This window comes from Lissotriton helveticus, chromosome 10, assembly GCF_964261635.1.
Source record: "Lissotriton helveticus chromosome 10, aLisHel1.1, whole genome shotgun sequence".
NCBI lineage: Eukaryota > Metazoa > Chordata > Amphibia > Caudata > Salamandridae > Lissotriton > Lissotriton helveticus.
The window spans coordinates 1032136849-1032153028 of NC_136071.1; the positions used below are offsets into that span (position 1 = coordinate 1032136849).

At 43.9% G+C, this 16180-nt stretch overlaps 1 protein-coding gene across 1 annotated transcript in view; it reads left to right on the top strand.

Moving 5' to 3' along the window:
- Positions 1 to 16180, top strand: part of LOC144784742 (serum paraoxonase/arylesterase 2-like) — a 499971-nt gene that overhangs the window by 309591 nt on the left and 174200 nt on the right. The window contains exon 5 of the mRNA XM_078663730.1: positions 9460 to 9586. Within this exon, the coding sequence (XP_078519856.1) occupies positions 9460 to 9586 (127 nt within the window). The remainder of the gene's footprint in view (positions 1 to 9459; positions 9587 to 16180) is intronic.

Genomic DNA, 16180 nt, shown 5'->3' on the forward strand with positions numbered 1-16180 from the left:
AAATACCTACAAAGCTCTCCACAATGCAGGACAAGAATATCTGAACCACCGCCTTGCTGTTCACTTACCTGCCAGACAACTCTACTCAACTTTCCATGGCCTCCGTCCCACGAATTCACAAGACCAGAACTGGAGGAAGATCCATCTCCTACCTTGCGGCCAAGACCTGGAACACCCTGCCCCTCCACCTCAAGCAATCCTTGTCGTTGACGCTGTTCAAGAAGGACCTCAAGAACTGGCTCATCGACTGAACCTCTACACCCAAACAGATCAGCAGCCCTCAAACCCAGCACCGTGAGACCCTCACAGTTGAGTAGCTATGCTCTACAAACCCCTGATTGATTGATGGCTGGGTCCAAACTGGAATGACGTGGTGAGCAACAACATGATGGATTAATTGTTCTTTTTACATGTTTCATCCCGAGTGGGATGGGTATGCTCAGATTTGGATCCTGTGCTTGCTATCGCCGTGGATTCATCCTATCCTGGGAGGTGATACCCCAAAACTGGTCCTAGGATGCTTGTTTCTGGTCCAGGGAGGACTTGGCCTGGAAGTTTGGGCTGGACTGTTCCTATTGGGAGCAGGGTCAAGACTGATTTGCATATATCCGGGGCGAACTGGAATGAGCAAAAGAATGATGGCTTTAGGCCAAGATCTCTGTGGGACAGTGCTTGACATTGTTTAGTATTCCGTCTATCAATTATTTTTTTTGTAAATCTTCTTTTTCTAATTTAGAAAGCTAGTATTTCTCTGCTCTTACAGCTCTGTGTGCCTGCAGCCTGTCTCCAATACAAGTCTGGGATGGGTTACAGCTTCACTTTGTGAATTCCCGCTAGATGGCTACAAACGTTCTTCCTGAGCAGGAAGGTAGGGAGGGGCTGACACTCACATCTGAATAGGGAGTGGCCTTACTACACACAAAGGGTTGATTACTCACCACAGAGAGTCTGGAGCCAGAGCTGAGGAAGATATGATGCTTGTGCACTTCAAATACCCTTCTTTGACGTCACTCCCACTTCAAAGGCAGAGGAGCTGGCCTAACGGCTAAGGCGCTCGACCTCGGACCTGGGGATCTGGGTTCGAGTCTCGGTAACGACGCCAAAAACCTCCTGTGATTCTGGGCAAATCACTTAATCTCCCCGTGCCTAAAAATTAAAATGTGTCCTCATGTAAAAAAAAAAAAACACCCCAAAAAACCACGTAACTTGTGCTATGTAAAGCGCTCTGATACCTGATTCGGTTCGGGTCTAGTTCGCGCTATATAAAACTCCACAAAAAAAATAAAATTAAAAAAAAACTACTGAATATATAACTCCAATTAATCTAAAAACATGCATTGATCTTATACAGAATACCAATGCCTCAATATAGAATAAAAACATTAAGCTTATAGCATACAAATATATCTATACAATAATACTAATATTTAAAATGCGCAACCGGGAGATACCATTCAATGTATACAAGATGCACCCCATACGATGTAAATGTAAATGTACAGGAATTTATATAGCGCAAATCACCAAGCGGTTTCTAAGCGCTTGCTTAGGGAACCCGTCCTGGTATTCCCCTGTGAGATAACCCCAGCAGGGTATCCGCAAGGTGAAAGTCAGGCATCCCGCCGCGAGGGGCCGTTGTGGAGATTAAGCAAGCTATTTCCCAGAGTCGCACAGTGTGAACCCGTGAATCGAGTAGGCACCGGAGCGAGAATTGTTGAGTCCATGGACATTTTAGGACTCATGATCCCACCGAGCCGGGAATTGAACCCTGGTCCCGGGCTGACCTCTGCTTCCAGGTCTGCCTCTAACCAGTGAGCCACACTTCTCCACTCAACATACAACATGTAGATATATTTGTATAAATTGGTAATAATTGTGCAAAAAATACAAATTCTTTTATACCAAGTGTACTATGGTCATACAACTTATCAGTATATTTGTACAAAAAATGCTATTATAGCAAAAGGAACCCAAAGGATCACTATATATATATATTCCGACATAAGTTTGATTTGAATACATAAGTGGTCCTCGAAGATCCTGTACTATTCTTCTACAGAAATAGGCCTCTGCTTAATTAACCATTCATACACTTTAGACAGAAATTTCCCTACCGCCAAGCAAAATTTTATTTTATCACATTTAAAATTACTACCAACAAATCATTTGTACCGCGAACCTGCATCACTCTAAAAAACGGCTATAAAAATGTTCTTCTGCCATTATCAAAACATGTGCCAATTATAAGTAAGTGCAAAAAGAATAATAATGCTTTTCAGCAAAAGGGGCACTTTCCTCTTTCTTACCCTGCCTGTCTAGGCCACTTCCATATTATAAAGACTGGGACCTGCCCCAATTTAGTCTTCAGGGCCCATCTTCTGATACAACCACTTTTTAGGTCCCGCAGTTAAGGCTGAACATGTTCACCATAATTTGACTCTTGCAGATGAGACAGATTATCCCTATTGCACACATCCTCTATATCACTCCTCCTAGAGCATTCTTTAAATAGGGTTTTTAATATTTGGATCTGCTGTGCTCTAAACATTTTTTGTAGCTCTACCCCTACTGGAACATCCAGAGAAACCTTGATGTTGAGGACTTTAATGGCCAGTTGCGCTGCCTGCTGCTTCTGCAAAGAAGATTTTATTGTTTGCATTAACTCTCTTCAACCTTAAGGAGACTAAACCAATAATTGAGGAGACACTGTTTATATTGGAATATTACACTAGTAAGACCTAACTCTAGCCTCAGGGCACTATTTACAGAACCTCTGGGCAGGCCAAGCCATTTTTTCCAAATATATATTTCAATGATCTGAACCCTCCTCCTATAATTTACTGGCAAAACTTCAAATCCATATAATAACCGATTAACAATTTTAGCATTTAGGTCTCTCTGAGGTCTTCAATGGACTTATGACCCATTGCTAAGTACATCCTATAGAAAGCACCTGCAATAGGCTTAGCACGAGCCTCCTGATGGTCAATATGAGATGTAAAATTAAGGTTATATCTAAAAAGGAGACAAAGATAATGATCTTCTGTTTACCATCTCTACTGGAGCACCACTTAACCACTAATTCAACCTCTTATTCTGAACCATTCCTTTTGAAAAGACCATCACTTTAGTTGTTGTTGTATTTATTTTCAAATCATTGGCCTTACAGTATTTTGCAAAAGCATGTAATTGTCACTAGAGTCAACCAGTGTAAGGCCCAGCAACATCGTATCGTCAGCCTAAAATAATACTGAGATGGACTCATTGCCTAATTTGAGTGGAAAAGAATGAACCTGGTTTAATTCAACCAATGCATCAGCAATGTATATGAAGAACAGGAGTAGGGCCATCATGCACCTGCCTCAATCAATTGGGAGTATCCATTTTTCTTGACAAAGCTCAGTTTCCCCCTAGTTTGACCTTGGTCCATGAGCCTTCATGTAACTGGATAATCAGCTTTAATAGTCCCGGGGGACACTCCCATTTCCTCATCTTCTCCCACAGTAGAAACCTATTTAAAATGTCAAATGCTGTAGACAGATCAATGTATGATGCATAAAACAATTGTTTCTTCTTAACTGCATACTTTTCAGCTAATAGATTTAATATTACACCACCATCCATTGTTGAATAGCCCTTATGGAAACCCATTTGACCATTAGGGAGAATATTAGCATCATTAACCCACTCGTGAAACTTGAAAAATTCTTTGTAGTATAGTTAGTTAAAACCAATACAATATTCCAATACAGAAGATACATTTTATATACATGATAAGCTTGTAAATATCCCTGTTTCAATGACCTAAAAAATAAAAGTTAGTATAAACAGCTGAGACACCACCGTCTTTGTTCAAAACATTAAAATTTGATTGATTATTTCTATTTACAACGTTATAACTGTTGAAAGCCAGGGAGGGTCCATTAACGACGTGGTGAACAGTATCACTGTGTCATTAACTTCTTATAACAGATTAAAGATTTTTTCAATTGGCAGATGTGTTGTGGGTCCTTTGAGTTCAGACATTTTAGTATAGTGGATCTGCAGGTGTGGATCATTAACCCACTCGTCTAACAACCCTATGAGATGTTTCGCTTAGACCTTACTCGGAATATCCAGTAATGTAATCAACTGATAGGTTGATGGAGGTCCGGCTTCCCCTTTTTATACAATGGAACTTTGATACTACCTTTCCAGGTATTTGGTATCTCCTGCCCACTGATTATTGCACCAAATACGGGAACCAGAAATTGAGCCCACAGGCTTGGGTTGAGTTTCATTATATCAGAGAAAATACCACCAGGGCCCTGAGCCCACATGTCAGAGGCGCAACCCATCTACTCCCCAATCCACCCCCAGTCGCCTCTTGAAATGTACACATTTCCGATATGTCACCCTATTTTCCTCCGAAACCGGAACTGCAACAATATCTTTAGGCACTCCCAACACACTATTTACTATCTTCCAGAACTCTTTTGTTCCAACTGATCGCAATGAGGCAATTGCTTTCATCCATGTGCTCTCCCTTTCATCCCAAGTTGTTCTAAGTTCTTTGGTATAGCCTCTCCTATGGCATTTAATCAAAGAATCCCTATCATCCCCACCCCTCTTAAGGACCTCCCTTACATTCTTATTTAATACAGCCTTGGCCTGTACTTTAGCAGAACCAAATACAATCTTCCTGCCCCCACCCCTCTTTAATTCTATTGATGCCACATTGCCTATCAAAGTTATTAAATTCTCATACTCTTGTGCAATAAGCGGAGATGACAGGGTGGGCTTATCTTTCACACTCCAACCTATTTTGAGTATAGAGTACTAGTTTACCAGACCATACCAATCTATGCTCATTTTTTCAATGAATTGGTGCTCTATTTTGCCAACGATCTCCTAACTGTGTATCCCTGTGCAATGTTAGAATTAGGGGCCTATGATCATTACGTACTAGGTCATCTACCTCTAAATCCATAACGATAGAAAAACATTTTGTAAAAATAATTATATAATTTATCAATGTGGACACCCTACCATTGTCAAAGTATGTTGAGCAGGCTGATCCCCTGCACATCTGACATTAACAATTTTCAGATTCAAACTATAAAGCAACGTACCCAATTGTCTACCTCTCCCGATGATGCTCGAAGAGCTGACCTGGACTACCCCAGACATCTTCTTTCTCACTTTGGAACTAATCTTTCGCTGGATTATCTTTGGATTTAAGTCGCCCGACATCAGGATTGGCATCTTATGGAACCTTAAACTCCCCTTGTCCATTCAAAATTGCCAACTCCTTAAGCTGCTTATCCATCCTTTTACTTGGTGGAAAATAGGAATTGATTAATATTAAATCTGGGCTACCATTTAACCCCCATCTCTCCTCTTTTCCCTTGACAAACCAGAGATATCGATTGAAAGAACATTAGTAAAATATTGAAATAGAGTATTCCCCTCTATTTTATATTTTACACTTCAGAGGCACATTTGAGAACAGGTACTGGGTCTCTGACTCCATCAAATAAGACACTTCTGGATCTACAACTGGACTCTGTCAGAAGAACTGCTGTGCTGCAACTTGCTGGACTGCTGACTTGGAAGACTTGCTTTTCTGCTGTAGTGCTCTGTTGCCTGCTGCTCTTTGACCCTCCTGAGGAGAGCTGGGCTCTGCCTTGCAACTGAGGTGATCTTCTCCATGGGCTTGTTGGCTTGTGTCATGTTGCTTCAGACTCTCGGATATCAAATTCTCTACACCTGCTCCTGTACCTGGTTCACTGGAAGTGGACCCGGTTACTTACGCTAGAGAAATTGGTGCATCTCCAGTCTGCTTGTAGCAGCACCGGTGCATCAACAGTGTTGCGGGAGCTGAACCCATTGCATCTCACTTGTAACCACCACATCTGGTTCGGAACTACTGAATCGGAACAAACAAATTACTGCCACTGCGTGAAGATGGATGCATCGCCCTTCCAGCATGGATTAACCTGGTGCATCTGCATTGGAAATGCTACACTTGGAACCAGTGCTTTGCTCAATGGACCAGACGTATCCCCACCTTGACTGCAGGCCTGACATTGACAAATCGGTCATCTGCACCCTGCATATCACTGCTTGCAACTAGAATCAAGGTACATTGTACACCAGGCCTGAGTGGCTCTTGCCCGGCCTGCGCTTCATCGCGGTTGGCTTGCTCTGTTGACTTTGCCCCAGTCCAGTCCAACCAGATAACCCACCTTGGCACTTATTGCTTCTAAGTGTTAGAACTCCTTTTATTCTTCAAAAATTCATCACTCAACTTCTGCTTATTGGATTTTTGTTTTTTTCGTCTTGAATTATTTATACAATTATAATCTACATTTCTAAACATGTCTTTTTGTGGTATTTTCATTTTGGTACTGTGTGTGTTGCACAAATACTTTACACATATCTTCTTTAGATAAGCCTGACTGCTCTCTGTGAAGCTACCAGAAGGTGAACACAGGTTATCTTTTAGTGTGTATCTGGCTTACCCTGACTAGTGTGGTGGTTCCTACGTGGACAGGGTGCATGCCTGTGCCAACTAGAGACCCCATTTGTAACAACTTTTTCTCATTCTTTTGGTGTGTAATGTGAATTTAATTGTTGATAATCACTGAGATGCGAAGGTGAAAGCGTTATAGTCATTAGGTGATCCCAGTGGTTTACTTATTATTAGTTAATGGTACAAAGTTTAGGAATTGGTATACATGTTATTGCCACTAATGTGATAGTTGGTTGTAGGTATTGTTAACATGCGTCACATAGAGGTGGATGATAACATTGGGTTGTGTTCAGGGTGAAGAAAACATGTTGGTCAAATGGCTGACTTTTTAGACTAACTTTCTGGGGAACTGTTCTGAGAATTGGACAGACTACTTTTATGTTGTATAACTACCTGGGGCGGTTTCTCCATTAGAGCTCAGGAGCTGCACCCCTCTGAAATTCCTACACATTTAAATAAAAGAATATTAAATAGATAGATTTATTTAGAGATACTATTGTATCTCTAAATAAATTGATGTATTTAAGTCTGGGCTGGGCGGTCTGTTTCAGGCTGCCTGCCCTGCCTCGCCCTGAAGCAGGAGACAGAAGCTGGGAAGTAAATCAACTTTCTAAACAGTGATGCATGACGCAGGGCTTTGTTTTAAAGCCCTTCTTTGCCATTGTGGTCTCTGGTAGTATGCACTACGTAGGCCAGTGACACAATCAGCGGGGCGGTTTCGGGAGTCGGAGACTTCATCCCTGCGTTATTTCAGGCGTCCGTCATTCAAAGACGTAGATCCCACTCTTTCCTCAAACGTGAGAGTGGATGCAAGCAGTCTGATCCGGTGCCTTGTTCTCGGTAATGGTGTTTGCTTACGCTGTGTAATGTATATTGTGCTGAGACCCCTCATCGCGCTCACCTCCCCCACTGTGACACCCCACACCCTCACTACACACTGCTCGCTCCTTTAGAATTGGATCTGCAAGATTTGCTCCTCTACAAAAAGGATCCAAATAAGGAGTGGGGTTTGCTCTTGTTCCTTGCGAAATGGATCCAAATATCTGAGTCAAGCCCAAAGAGAGAGATATGTGCCTACTGTGGAACATGTGCTTACAGTGGCCAGTTCTCTGATGTATAACATTAAAACTGACCCCGTCTTCATGCCCCTAAGTTAACCCTGATGCCAAAAACATGGATTGACTGTTTAAAAACATTGGGGAGTTCATTTCAGCGATTTAGTTTCTCTCTTTATATCTTATGCTTTGCTTAATCTTGCATTCCCCAAGAGTTAGTGATTTTAACATTTTGTTTAACTGTATTTTCTTCTATGCATACTTTGAGGCTTGAGTCATGTCAGGTGATTATGATGGGCTTTGATTGAGAGCGCATGCGCTAAGGCTGAAGCCAAACAATGTGCATGTCAATAGGTTGGCTTTTCTGCAGAGCACACAGAACGATGTTTGTGTATTCCATTTGCAACTGAAATTCTGTGGATATGTGTGTGAAGGGGGAACACATGTCAAATCTTTGCAAGGCAAAAGAGAAATTAAAGTGCTTACATTTGAAGGAGCGCGGTGTTTGTTGGAGGCAGTGAAGTGACAGAGGTGTGAGGAAGAGCATTCGGGGAAGAGTGAAAAGAGGATGCTGAAGAGGAAAGAGATGGGGTTGAAGATGCAGATGAACAAGATATGCAAGGAAAAGGAGGATGCATATCTCACATAAAGAACACATAATTGAAGGCCAAAACTCCTTTCACAGGCCTCAATGCTGTTTAATTTACAGACTCACTGTTTCATAATTTAAACATTTCCGATGTTAATTATTTATAAGAAATCATTGCTCTTACTCATTAATCTTTAACTACTAACTCCCAGTGACAAAGCCAATCCTACTGACAGGCTTTAGGTGTATGACAGTTGTTGTGTCAATTGTTGTCATTTATTTGGATAAAATTACATCTCAGAGAGAAACCAAAATGCCGTTCAGGTGGCACACAATGGGAATCACAGAAATGTATTGGACATGTTTCTTTATAGAGACCCCCCACTTTTTTTATCTCCCTTATAGACCTGTCTGCATGTATTTCTACATGACTTGTTACCGCCAGCATCTGTGGGTGCTTCGCAAAGTCTGGTTAGAGCATATTTGTCCAAAGTTAATACTGCATGCAGTGCAAGACACTGGGGAAGCATACATTTTAAAGGGCTAAAGATGTCATGCTGTACAATTTACACATCACAGTAACTGTTAAACATATTAATGCACGAAGATATGGGGTAGTTATAATATTTCAAGACTACACATTCACACAGCTTAATAAGCCTTGCTTTATTACTACATTCATTTGTTTTAAAATGCACCATTTGTGTATTTTTTTTTCATTTCCTATTGGGGAGAGGGACTAACCCTGGACCCCAGATTTGTCAATTGAACTTGTTCATATTGCTCACTATAAAAAAAGTAATGCCCAACATTTACGCCTCACCACTTTCAAATGTCAGCAGCTGCCACTGATAACTACATTGCTATTTAACACATATAATGGTGGCAATGTTCTCAAACCAGCCTTAGAAATCAATGTCAAATGCGTCTCTTGCTTTTAATAGCACCTCTCCCTTTGTGGTCTCCCATCGAATTGTACAATTTGTAGAAAAATGTATTTTCACTTCTTCTGCACCATCATATTTGCATCATGTCCTTGATTTAATAGTCGCATGTATACTTAAGTAACAATGCTTTATGGTAATTTTACTTGTTAATGCTGTAATAATTTTCACATTTAGCTTTTTTGCAACGTTTTGCCATCATTTTAAATTATTCAAGTATTAACATTTCTTTACATTTTACTTAATTGTACCTCCTGGTATGTGTTTTCTTTATGTGGAGCCCTTCAGAGGAGTGTAGCAGTTCTTTAATAGTTTGTTTTTAACTGTGGCGCTTTTTATCTGCTTTTTGTCTTCCAGATGATACAGTCTATTTATTTGTAGTGAATCACCCACACTCTATTACCACAGTGGAACTATTTAAATTTCAAGAAGACGAAAATGCTCTTTTACATCTCCAAACGATACAACACGAACTTCTGTACAGGTACGCAAAGGTAACTTAGGTTATTATTATGATTTAATGGCACTTGTCCAACCATGATTTTGAGCCCAATGGCTCCTCCGCCCGTACAGCTGCTATGTTATGTTAGAGTTATGAAGTGATGTGGTACAAAACGCTGTAGGAGAGTGGGGTCTGCAATCCTATGGTCACCCCAGATTTTTGCTTTTTGCTTCACTGGTTTACGACTTTCCCTGGCTGTGGACCTGCTAATCAGACCCACAGCCTAGCTGTTCTCTCTCTAAATTGACAACCATGTACTTTAGGTGCATTTACCAATTGGTACTGGGCCACCTTATCAGTCCCTGTACAGAATACCTTAGGTATCATGGGCATAGGTGTACCCAGGGCCTACCAGGGGCTGAAGCATGTATTATGCCACCCCTGGCTGGCCATCTAAATCTGACACAACTGGCTGCATGACAGCTGGGGCAAGGTGGTTTAAACACCCTTTGCTGTAGATATAGTATACCTATATCTAACTCTAAAATGGACACATATATTCCTATCAGTCACTCCTATGGAAGGCCTTATCAATCCTGAAGGCAGAGTGCTTGGAATTATGTGAGATGGTGCTCTGGCATGAGCTGAGCCCCTTTGCGGCTTGCGGAACCAAGTCCTAATAGCTGTTCCATGATAACGCTATACCATATACTCTTAAGTGCATTATCAACCTCGCGGTTAAATGCTAACTCTGGTATAACATTAAAACATGTCGAGTAAGGGGTCATACGATTTGGAATACTACCCCCTCGCCAATTCTGGCGACGGGGGTAGCATTCCACCCTTCTAGAGGGACACGACATGTATGTAACTGTGAACCCCGGTTAAAGTTAACTCGAGCCTCAGCATCACAAAATGGATGCTGCCACCACAGACACAAGTCTGACCTCCTGTTGCTGGGAGTCCTTCCAGCGAGGATGGCCTGGACAAAGGGTTTCCTGCCTTGGGAGGTGCTAGCACCACCCCAGACAGGATTTTGTGTATTGAGGTAGGGAGGCCTGAAAGGAATGAGACATGCCTGGGGCACACAAGGTGCCCTGTGCATACACTGGTTCAAACCAGTTGCTGGGGCATCCCTGCCCCAGCTCTGGCGGGAAACCGGACAAAGGATAGGGGGTGTAGCCACCCCCCTTCCTGGTCCCACCCAGGGGAGGGACCTAGTCAGTAGGGCAGCCCCCTTTAGGAGAATAAAGGTAGGAGCTGGTCCCATTCCAAATTAGATTATCCTGAACTATTCAACAAGAAGAAACTCTGGCCTTCGACGTTCTGCTCCACAGAAGACTGAAGAATCTCCCTTGTGGACAAGGAGTGTCCACCCTGCAACTGCAGGCACCATCAAGCGTCCAGCGGCTTCACTTTGTCGTCTTCCCTCGAGGATCCAGACTTCAGAGCCCGACGAGACCCGGATTCCCAGACCTCTCCGACCTCAACTCACATCTGCAGCAAAACTGAGACCCGTGGGTGCGACGAGACACGTGGGACCGGTCATCTTGAACGAACCTGCACTTCGCTTCCAGCACGACTCCCTCGGTAAACTCGACCAAGTGCTTTTGGGACTGAGAAGCCCCAGCCCCGAGCAGCCCCTGCACCGAAGATCAGCCCTCCAGCATCCACGAGATCTGCGTGGGGCCCTTCTGCTTCTTTTCTGCTCGACGCGTTGTCTGGTCACTTGCCGGCTGGCTAGTGGCCTCCTAGACGACGAACCTTTGAATCTTTGCTGCTGGTCTGGTTGCTCCAGACTGGCCCCTCCTTCCTTCCAAAAGAGGAGCACCCCGGACTCTCCTAGTCCGCACCAGACGTCTTTTCCCTTCACCTCGTGGGTTGCCTTTGCCAAGGCCTGTTGACTCCAATCCCGGATCCAACACCGCTGACAGCGAGAGCCTGCGTGAGACAGCTCGTGCCTCCATCCTGGTCGTCGAAGACGCCTCCTGGTCCACGTGGCTGCAGAGTCAAGCGTCCACTCTTCACCTGATCGCGACGACAGCACCTGGTTCCTTCCTGGTTCCACACCGGTCACTGGCTAGTGACTTTGAACACTGTCCCCTCTGCTTTCAGGTCCTCTTCTTCACCGATCCACCCTTGGATCGCACTGGACATCTTCCTCCTGGTCGCCTGCAGCATCTTTTCTTTCAGGCGCCATTGACTTCAACGCGAGAACCCGACACACTTTGGCACCTATGCACCCGCAGCCCGTGGGTGAGGTAACGAGAGCATTGCGGTGCTCAAGGGTAGTCTAACTGTCCTAGTGTCCAATTCCACAGTCGTTGTTGTCCTACCTAGTCAGGATTTTCCGTACTTACCTTTTACTTGAACTATACTGTCCATAGACGTTGTTACGCATCTCGCGTGTGAGTTCACACTCTGCACACGCGTTCCGTGGGCCTCCTATTACTTACCTGAAGTTAGTGTAGCGTGGTCCCATCGATCCTACAGCCTCTGGACAGCTCCATTCCTTTTATCGACTCTCACATTCCACTTACTTAGTATATGGTTTGTCGTGCCCCTAGGGCACCATTGTAATTTTGTGCAACTTGTAGAGTTTTTCGTAAGAGATTGTCATGTGCTTAACCCTCTGACCTCATAAAGAGTTCAGAGGTGTTGTTATTAATAAATATACTGTTTATTTTCATAACAACCTGTGTGGTGTCCTTTCATCTGGTATTCAAGGGGTTATATTGTGGTAAAACAGCTGGCTTCACATGCCAAAAGAGTTTAGCCTAAGACTGCTTTGTCCATGCTACCATTAGGATAGCTGGTCTATAAGGTTGACTTACAACCAATCACCATAAGGGTTGTTTGGACTGATACAAGGTGATCACTAGAACTAGTGAGCATCATATATCAGGCCAACTTCTCACAAACGCTACTCATGTTTTATCCTTTTTAAGTCAAGCCTGCGACAGCGCATGCGCTCTCACTTCCGAGACACTATTATTTAACTTAATTAGTGCCTATCCACTGCTCGCACTGTGATATCTCCCTGTTTGCTTTTACAGGGCCTGTCTTCATGTGAATGGCCTACATATAAATTGGTGCTTAATTACTTCTGAACTAAAAACCTGGATCTCTAAAATGCTGTCGGTAGCCAGGGATTTAGATCTCACAAAGATTTAAATGGTCAGTGCTTTGTATTCTTGTTGCGTGAAAACTGAAACGCTTCAGCGCACCTTCGTAATGAATTGCCTGCCTGCTGTGTAAAGCAATTTGTACAGTGAAACTAAGTTTGAAGAAGCGTCATGCGTTAGTGATGCAAACAACTTTTTTGCAGCAATATAAACCTTATATTTGACGGATTGCATTCAAGCGGTTTACAGGAAAAAGACACTACACTAGACTAGTGGCACATATGTCAAATACACTCACAAACAAGCATTGGCCATGCCAATTGGTTTCGCCATATCAGTGTACTATGAAAATATGTCCTAGGTGCAGTGCAGAGTTGTAAAAGCAATCCAAAGAGCGCGCCGCTGTCCTAGTTTGCAGGCAGGAGCATTTTAACTCTTAGTCTGCCCCCTGCAGGCTTGGGCCCACAGTAATGAACCCTCTCCGTGCATAGCTACCAAGGATTCAGACTGCTTATGTATGACATTTCCATAATGTCAGTGTAATTATGAGTGATATTCGGGGACTATGACTGACACTTTCCCGCAAGCAAAACCAAGAAATAAAGACGAGGGAAACATGTAAATACGAGACATTAAACCCTCATTGCTACCAAGTTTTCAGTGTACTTATGCGCGACATTGACCTACCAAAGCCGGCAGCAATTATTTAAAAAGGTACTCCTTGACAGGACTTACTGATGGCTAAAATCATTATACCCGAGCGTTGGGTTAAGATCCCCCCACCCCTGCTGACCAGCAGTAAGTGCGACTTCAGCTATGTAGCACAGCTCCTGAAAAGTAGGGCACCGGCACAATTACTTTTTCTAGCGAGCAGAGTGGCACCAATGTCGCAGTCTAGCCATCAGACTACATCCACTCCCCTGTCTGACGTGAACTTTGGCCCAAAAACTGGGACATGTACTTCAAATTAAAGAAAGCGCCGGGACAGTCATTTCACTACTCGTGCTCTCAGAAATACTATGGCGCAGGTCAGCAGTGCTCACTAGGGTCCCACATGCCATCAGGCCAGAGGCAACCAAAGAACTTCAGGATGTCCTGTGCACTTCGCCCTACGTGTGACAAAAACTCAGGCAACCAGCAGTGTCAATACAAGCCAGGAAAAACTATGCCAGCCCGCAAACGTATTTATGCAGGTATGAAGCAGCTGTATAGTGGTTAGGGGCAGCTAAGCAATGTAGCAGTGATCCGGGCACACCTGTGTTGACATCAGCAGTTCAAAGTGGTCTGTTTAGTGCCGCAAATGCAGACCACTCTTGTGAACGCTGCTCCACGATGTCGGGTGCACTGCCGAAATTATCAGGTCCCCGCTCCTCTCTCACCCCGGCCGCCAGCCACAGCTCGCAGGCCCCGGCCCACCCAAAGGCCCATACCCCGCAGCTATAGGCCCAGGCACGGCTGAACCCCACTTACCGCAACCGGCACCAGTTGCGCCAATGGTGCTGTCGGGCCACCCTGGAACTCACACCAGGAATGGGCACACCTGTCTGGATCTTGGTCGTTGTGGCGGCCCCCAGTATTTCGTGATACCCCGGATGGGAGCAGGGGAAGTTCACACTGCAGGCCAGGCTATTCCGAAGCAGTGATGCAGCAATTGTGGGCAGATTTTAGTGGCCATGTAGCAGCCCTTGAACAGCCAGAGGCGCAGTGATGATCTAAAGTCATTGTCCGAGGGAGAGTGTCGGGATTAAGATAGCGAGGGGAGCAGGGACCCGGCAACAACACATACGTACCGTCTCCATGCACATGCAGTGTCTTCCTGCGGCCCCCTCGAAGCAGCTTCTACCCCTATACCGTGTATTTTATTAAATAAACATTATACATAGCCTTTCGTCAATGGGTATAGGCTTTTTCAATCTATTTTCTCTGTAAATGTAATTTATAACCCTTAATATGTCCATTTCTTACTACACAATCCTTAAATGTCTCTCTCTCTAGATCCCCATACATCCTTACGATGGCCTTCACTTGTCCTTATTCTTACCCATGGATTTCCCTAGGCTTTAATTGCCAGGTTTTCTGGAAAACACAGCCTCGCTGATTTCCACAGTGCTGCATAAGTATTGCATAACATGAAGAGGTAGATCAGTATTTTGCACTAGGAATATTGGATATACCTATGAGCGATACAGAGTGCCATCTATCCCAAGCAGTGGGGGATGCCTCAATCCATTTTAAGAATGTGAGTAGATCCCCTTCTTGTCTGTGGTACAGGACAACAGCCAAAGCCTGATGAAACTTGTACTCAGTGACACTTTAAGGCTGGGTTTTCAAATGAATAGCTCAAGATCTTAAATATAGAGCTAGCCCAGTATGTCATTCAAGGGGTCTCTAACAGACAGGAGAGGTCTACTTCAACATGCATGAGGTAGGACTGCAGGCCCTTGGAGTGACTATTAACCAAACCATAGTCAAGATCACCCTACGACCCACACACAAAAAACGAACTACCAGCACAAGGTCTGCAACACGACCAATCAGGGTCCATGAACAAATAATGCCAGTAGCAGATGGAGGGACTGGAAAGGTCAGGGTGCAAGCTTGGAACAGAACCAGTTGAGGAGAAAAGGAAAGGAGCAGGAGTTGTAACATTTAAATGCCTGTTGCTGATTTCTTCATAGCAGAGAGTTTCTCACCGGTGGCTATCCCGGACATTTGGAACCATAAGTGGTATCCAGCGGGTCATCTGTCTAAAGGTAGTCATTCCTGGCATAATGATGATCCTTTTTGAGACGTTTGGGTATCCTAGGCCTAACCATGCCTTCCTCGCTCTCCCACCCATAGGGTGACTGTTCTTAAACATTTCGTTCTTCATTGCCATAATTGTGACCACACCAGCTGTTAAGGATTGCAGGTTCACCTCTTTCACAAGTGGCAGACAGCCCATGGCTAGAGTGGAGGGCATATTACCCCCATTCAGAATTAATTGTGGTGTTCTGCAGGAATCCTGTTTGTGCAACGCACCATTATCATCTACAGACCCCACTAGTCCGCTTTCAAAATTCTAGGTCCTCCATCCAAGCTATTAGACTCTACATCATGCATACACTACGGGGTGGTTTTGTGGATGCCCAACGCCTGAGCTTGAATAGTCTGTGTACCTTTCTGATTAGCTTTGATGCTAGATGTTTGAATCATAAGAGCTCAGTAATACAAAAACGTGCATGGCTGTTGTTGATCTGAGCCTGTAAGGCCTGTGCAACCTGAAAGACGACTCTGCTATAATAAGCCTGAGCCTGCAAAGATGTGACTAATATGAGTGACAGCTTTAGCATGTATTTGGTGGCTAGCTTAGAAGTACGAGTACTAGGAATAGGACATGCACAACCTAAATAACCGCTTTCTTCACAAAAAGGCATGCCTATAAGAACTGTGACGTGGAATAACTGCAGACATATGGATAGCTGTCTTATGAACCCTGAGCATTACCTTCTGTGAGATGTCTGTGGTCTTA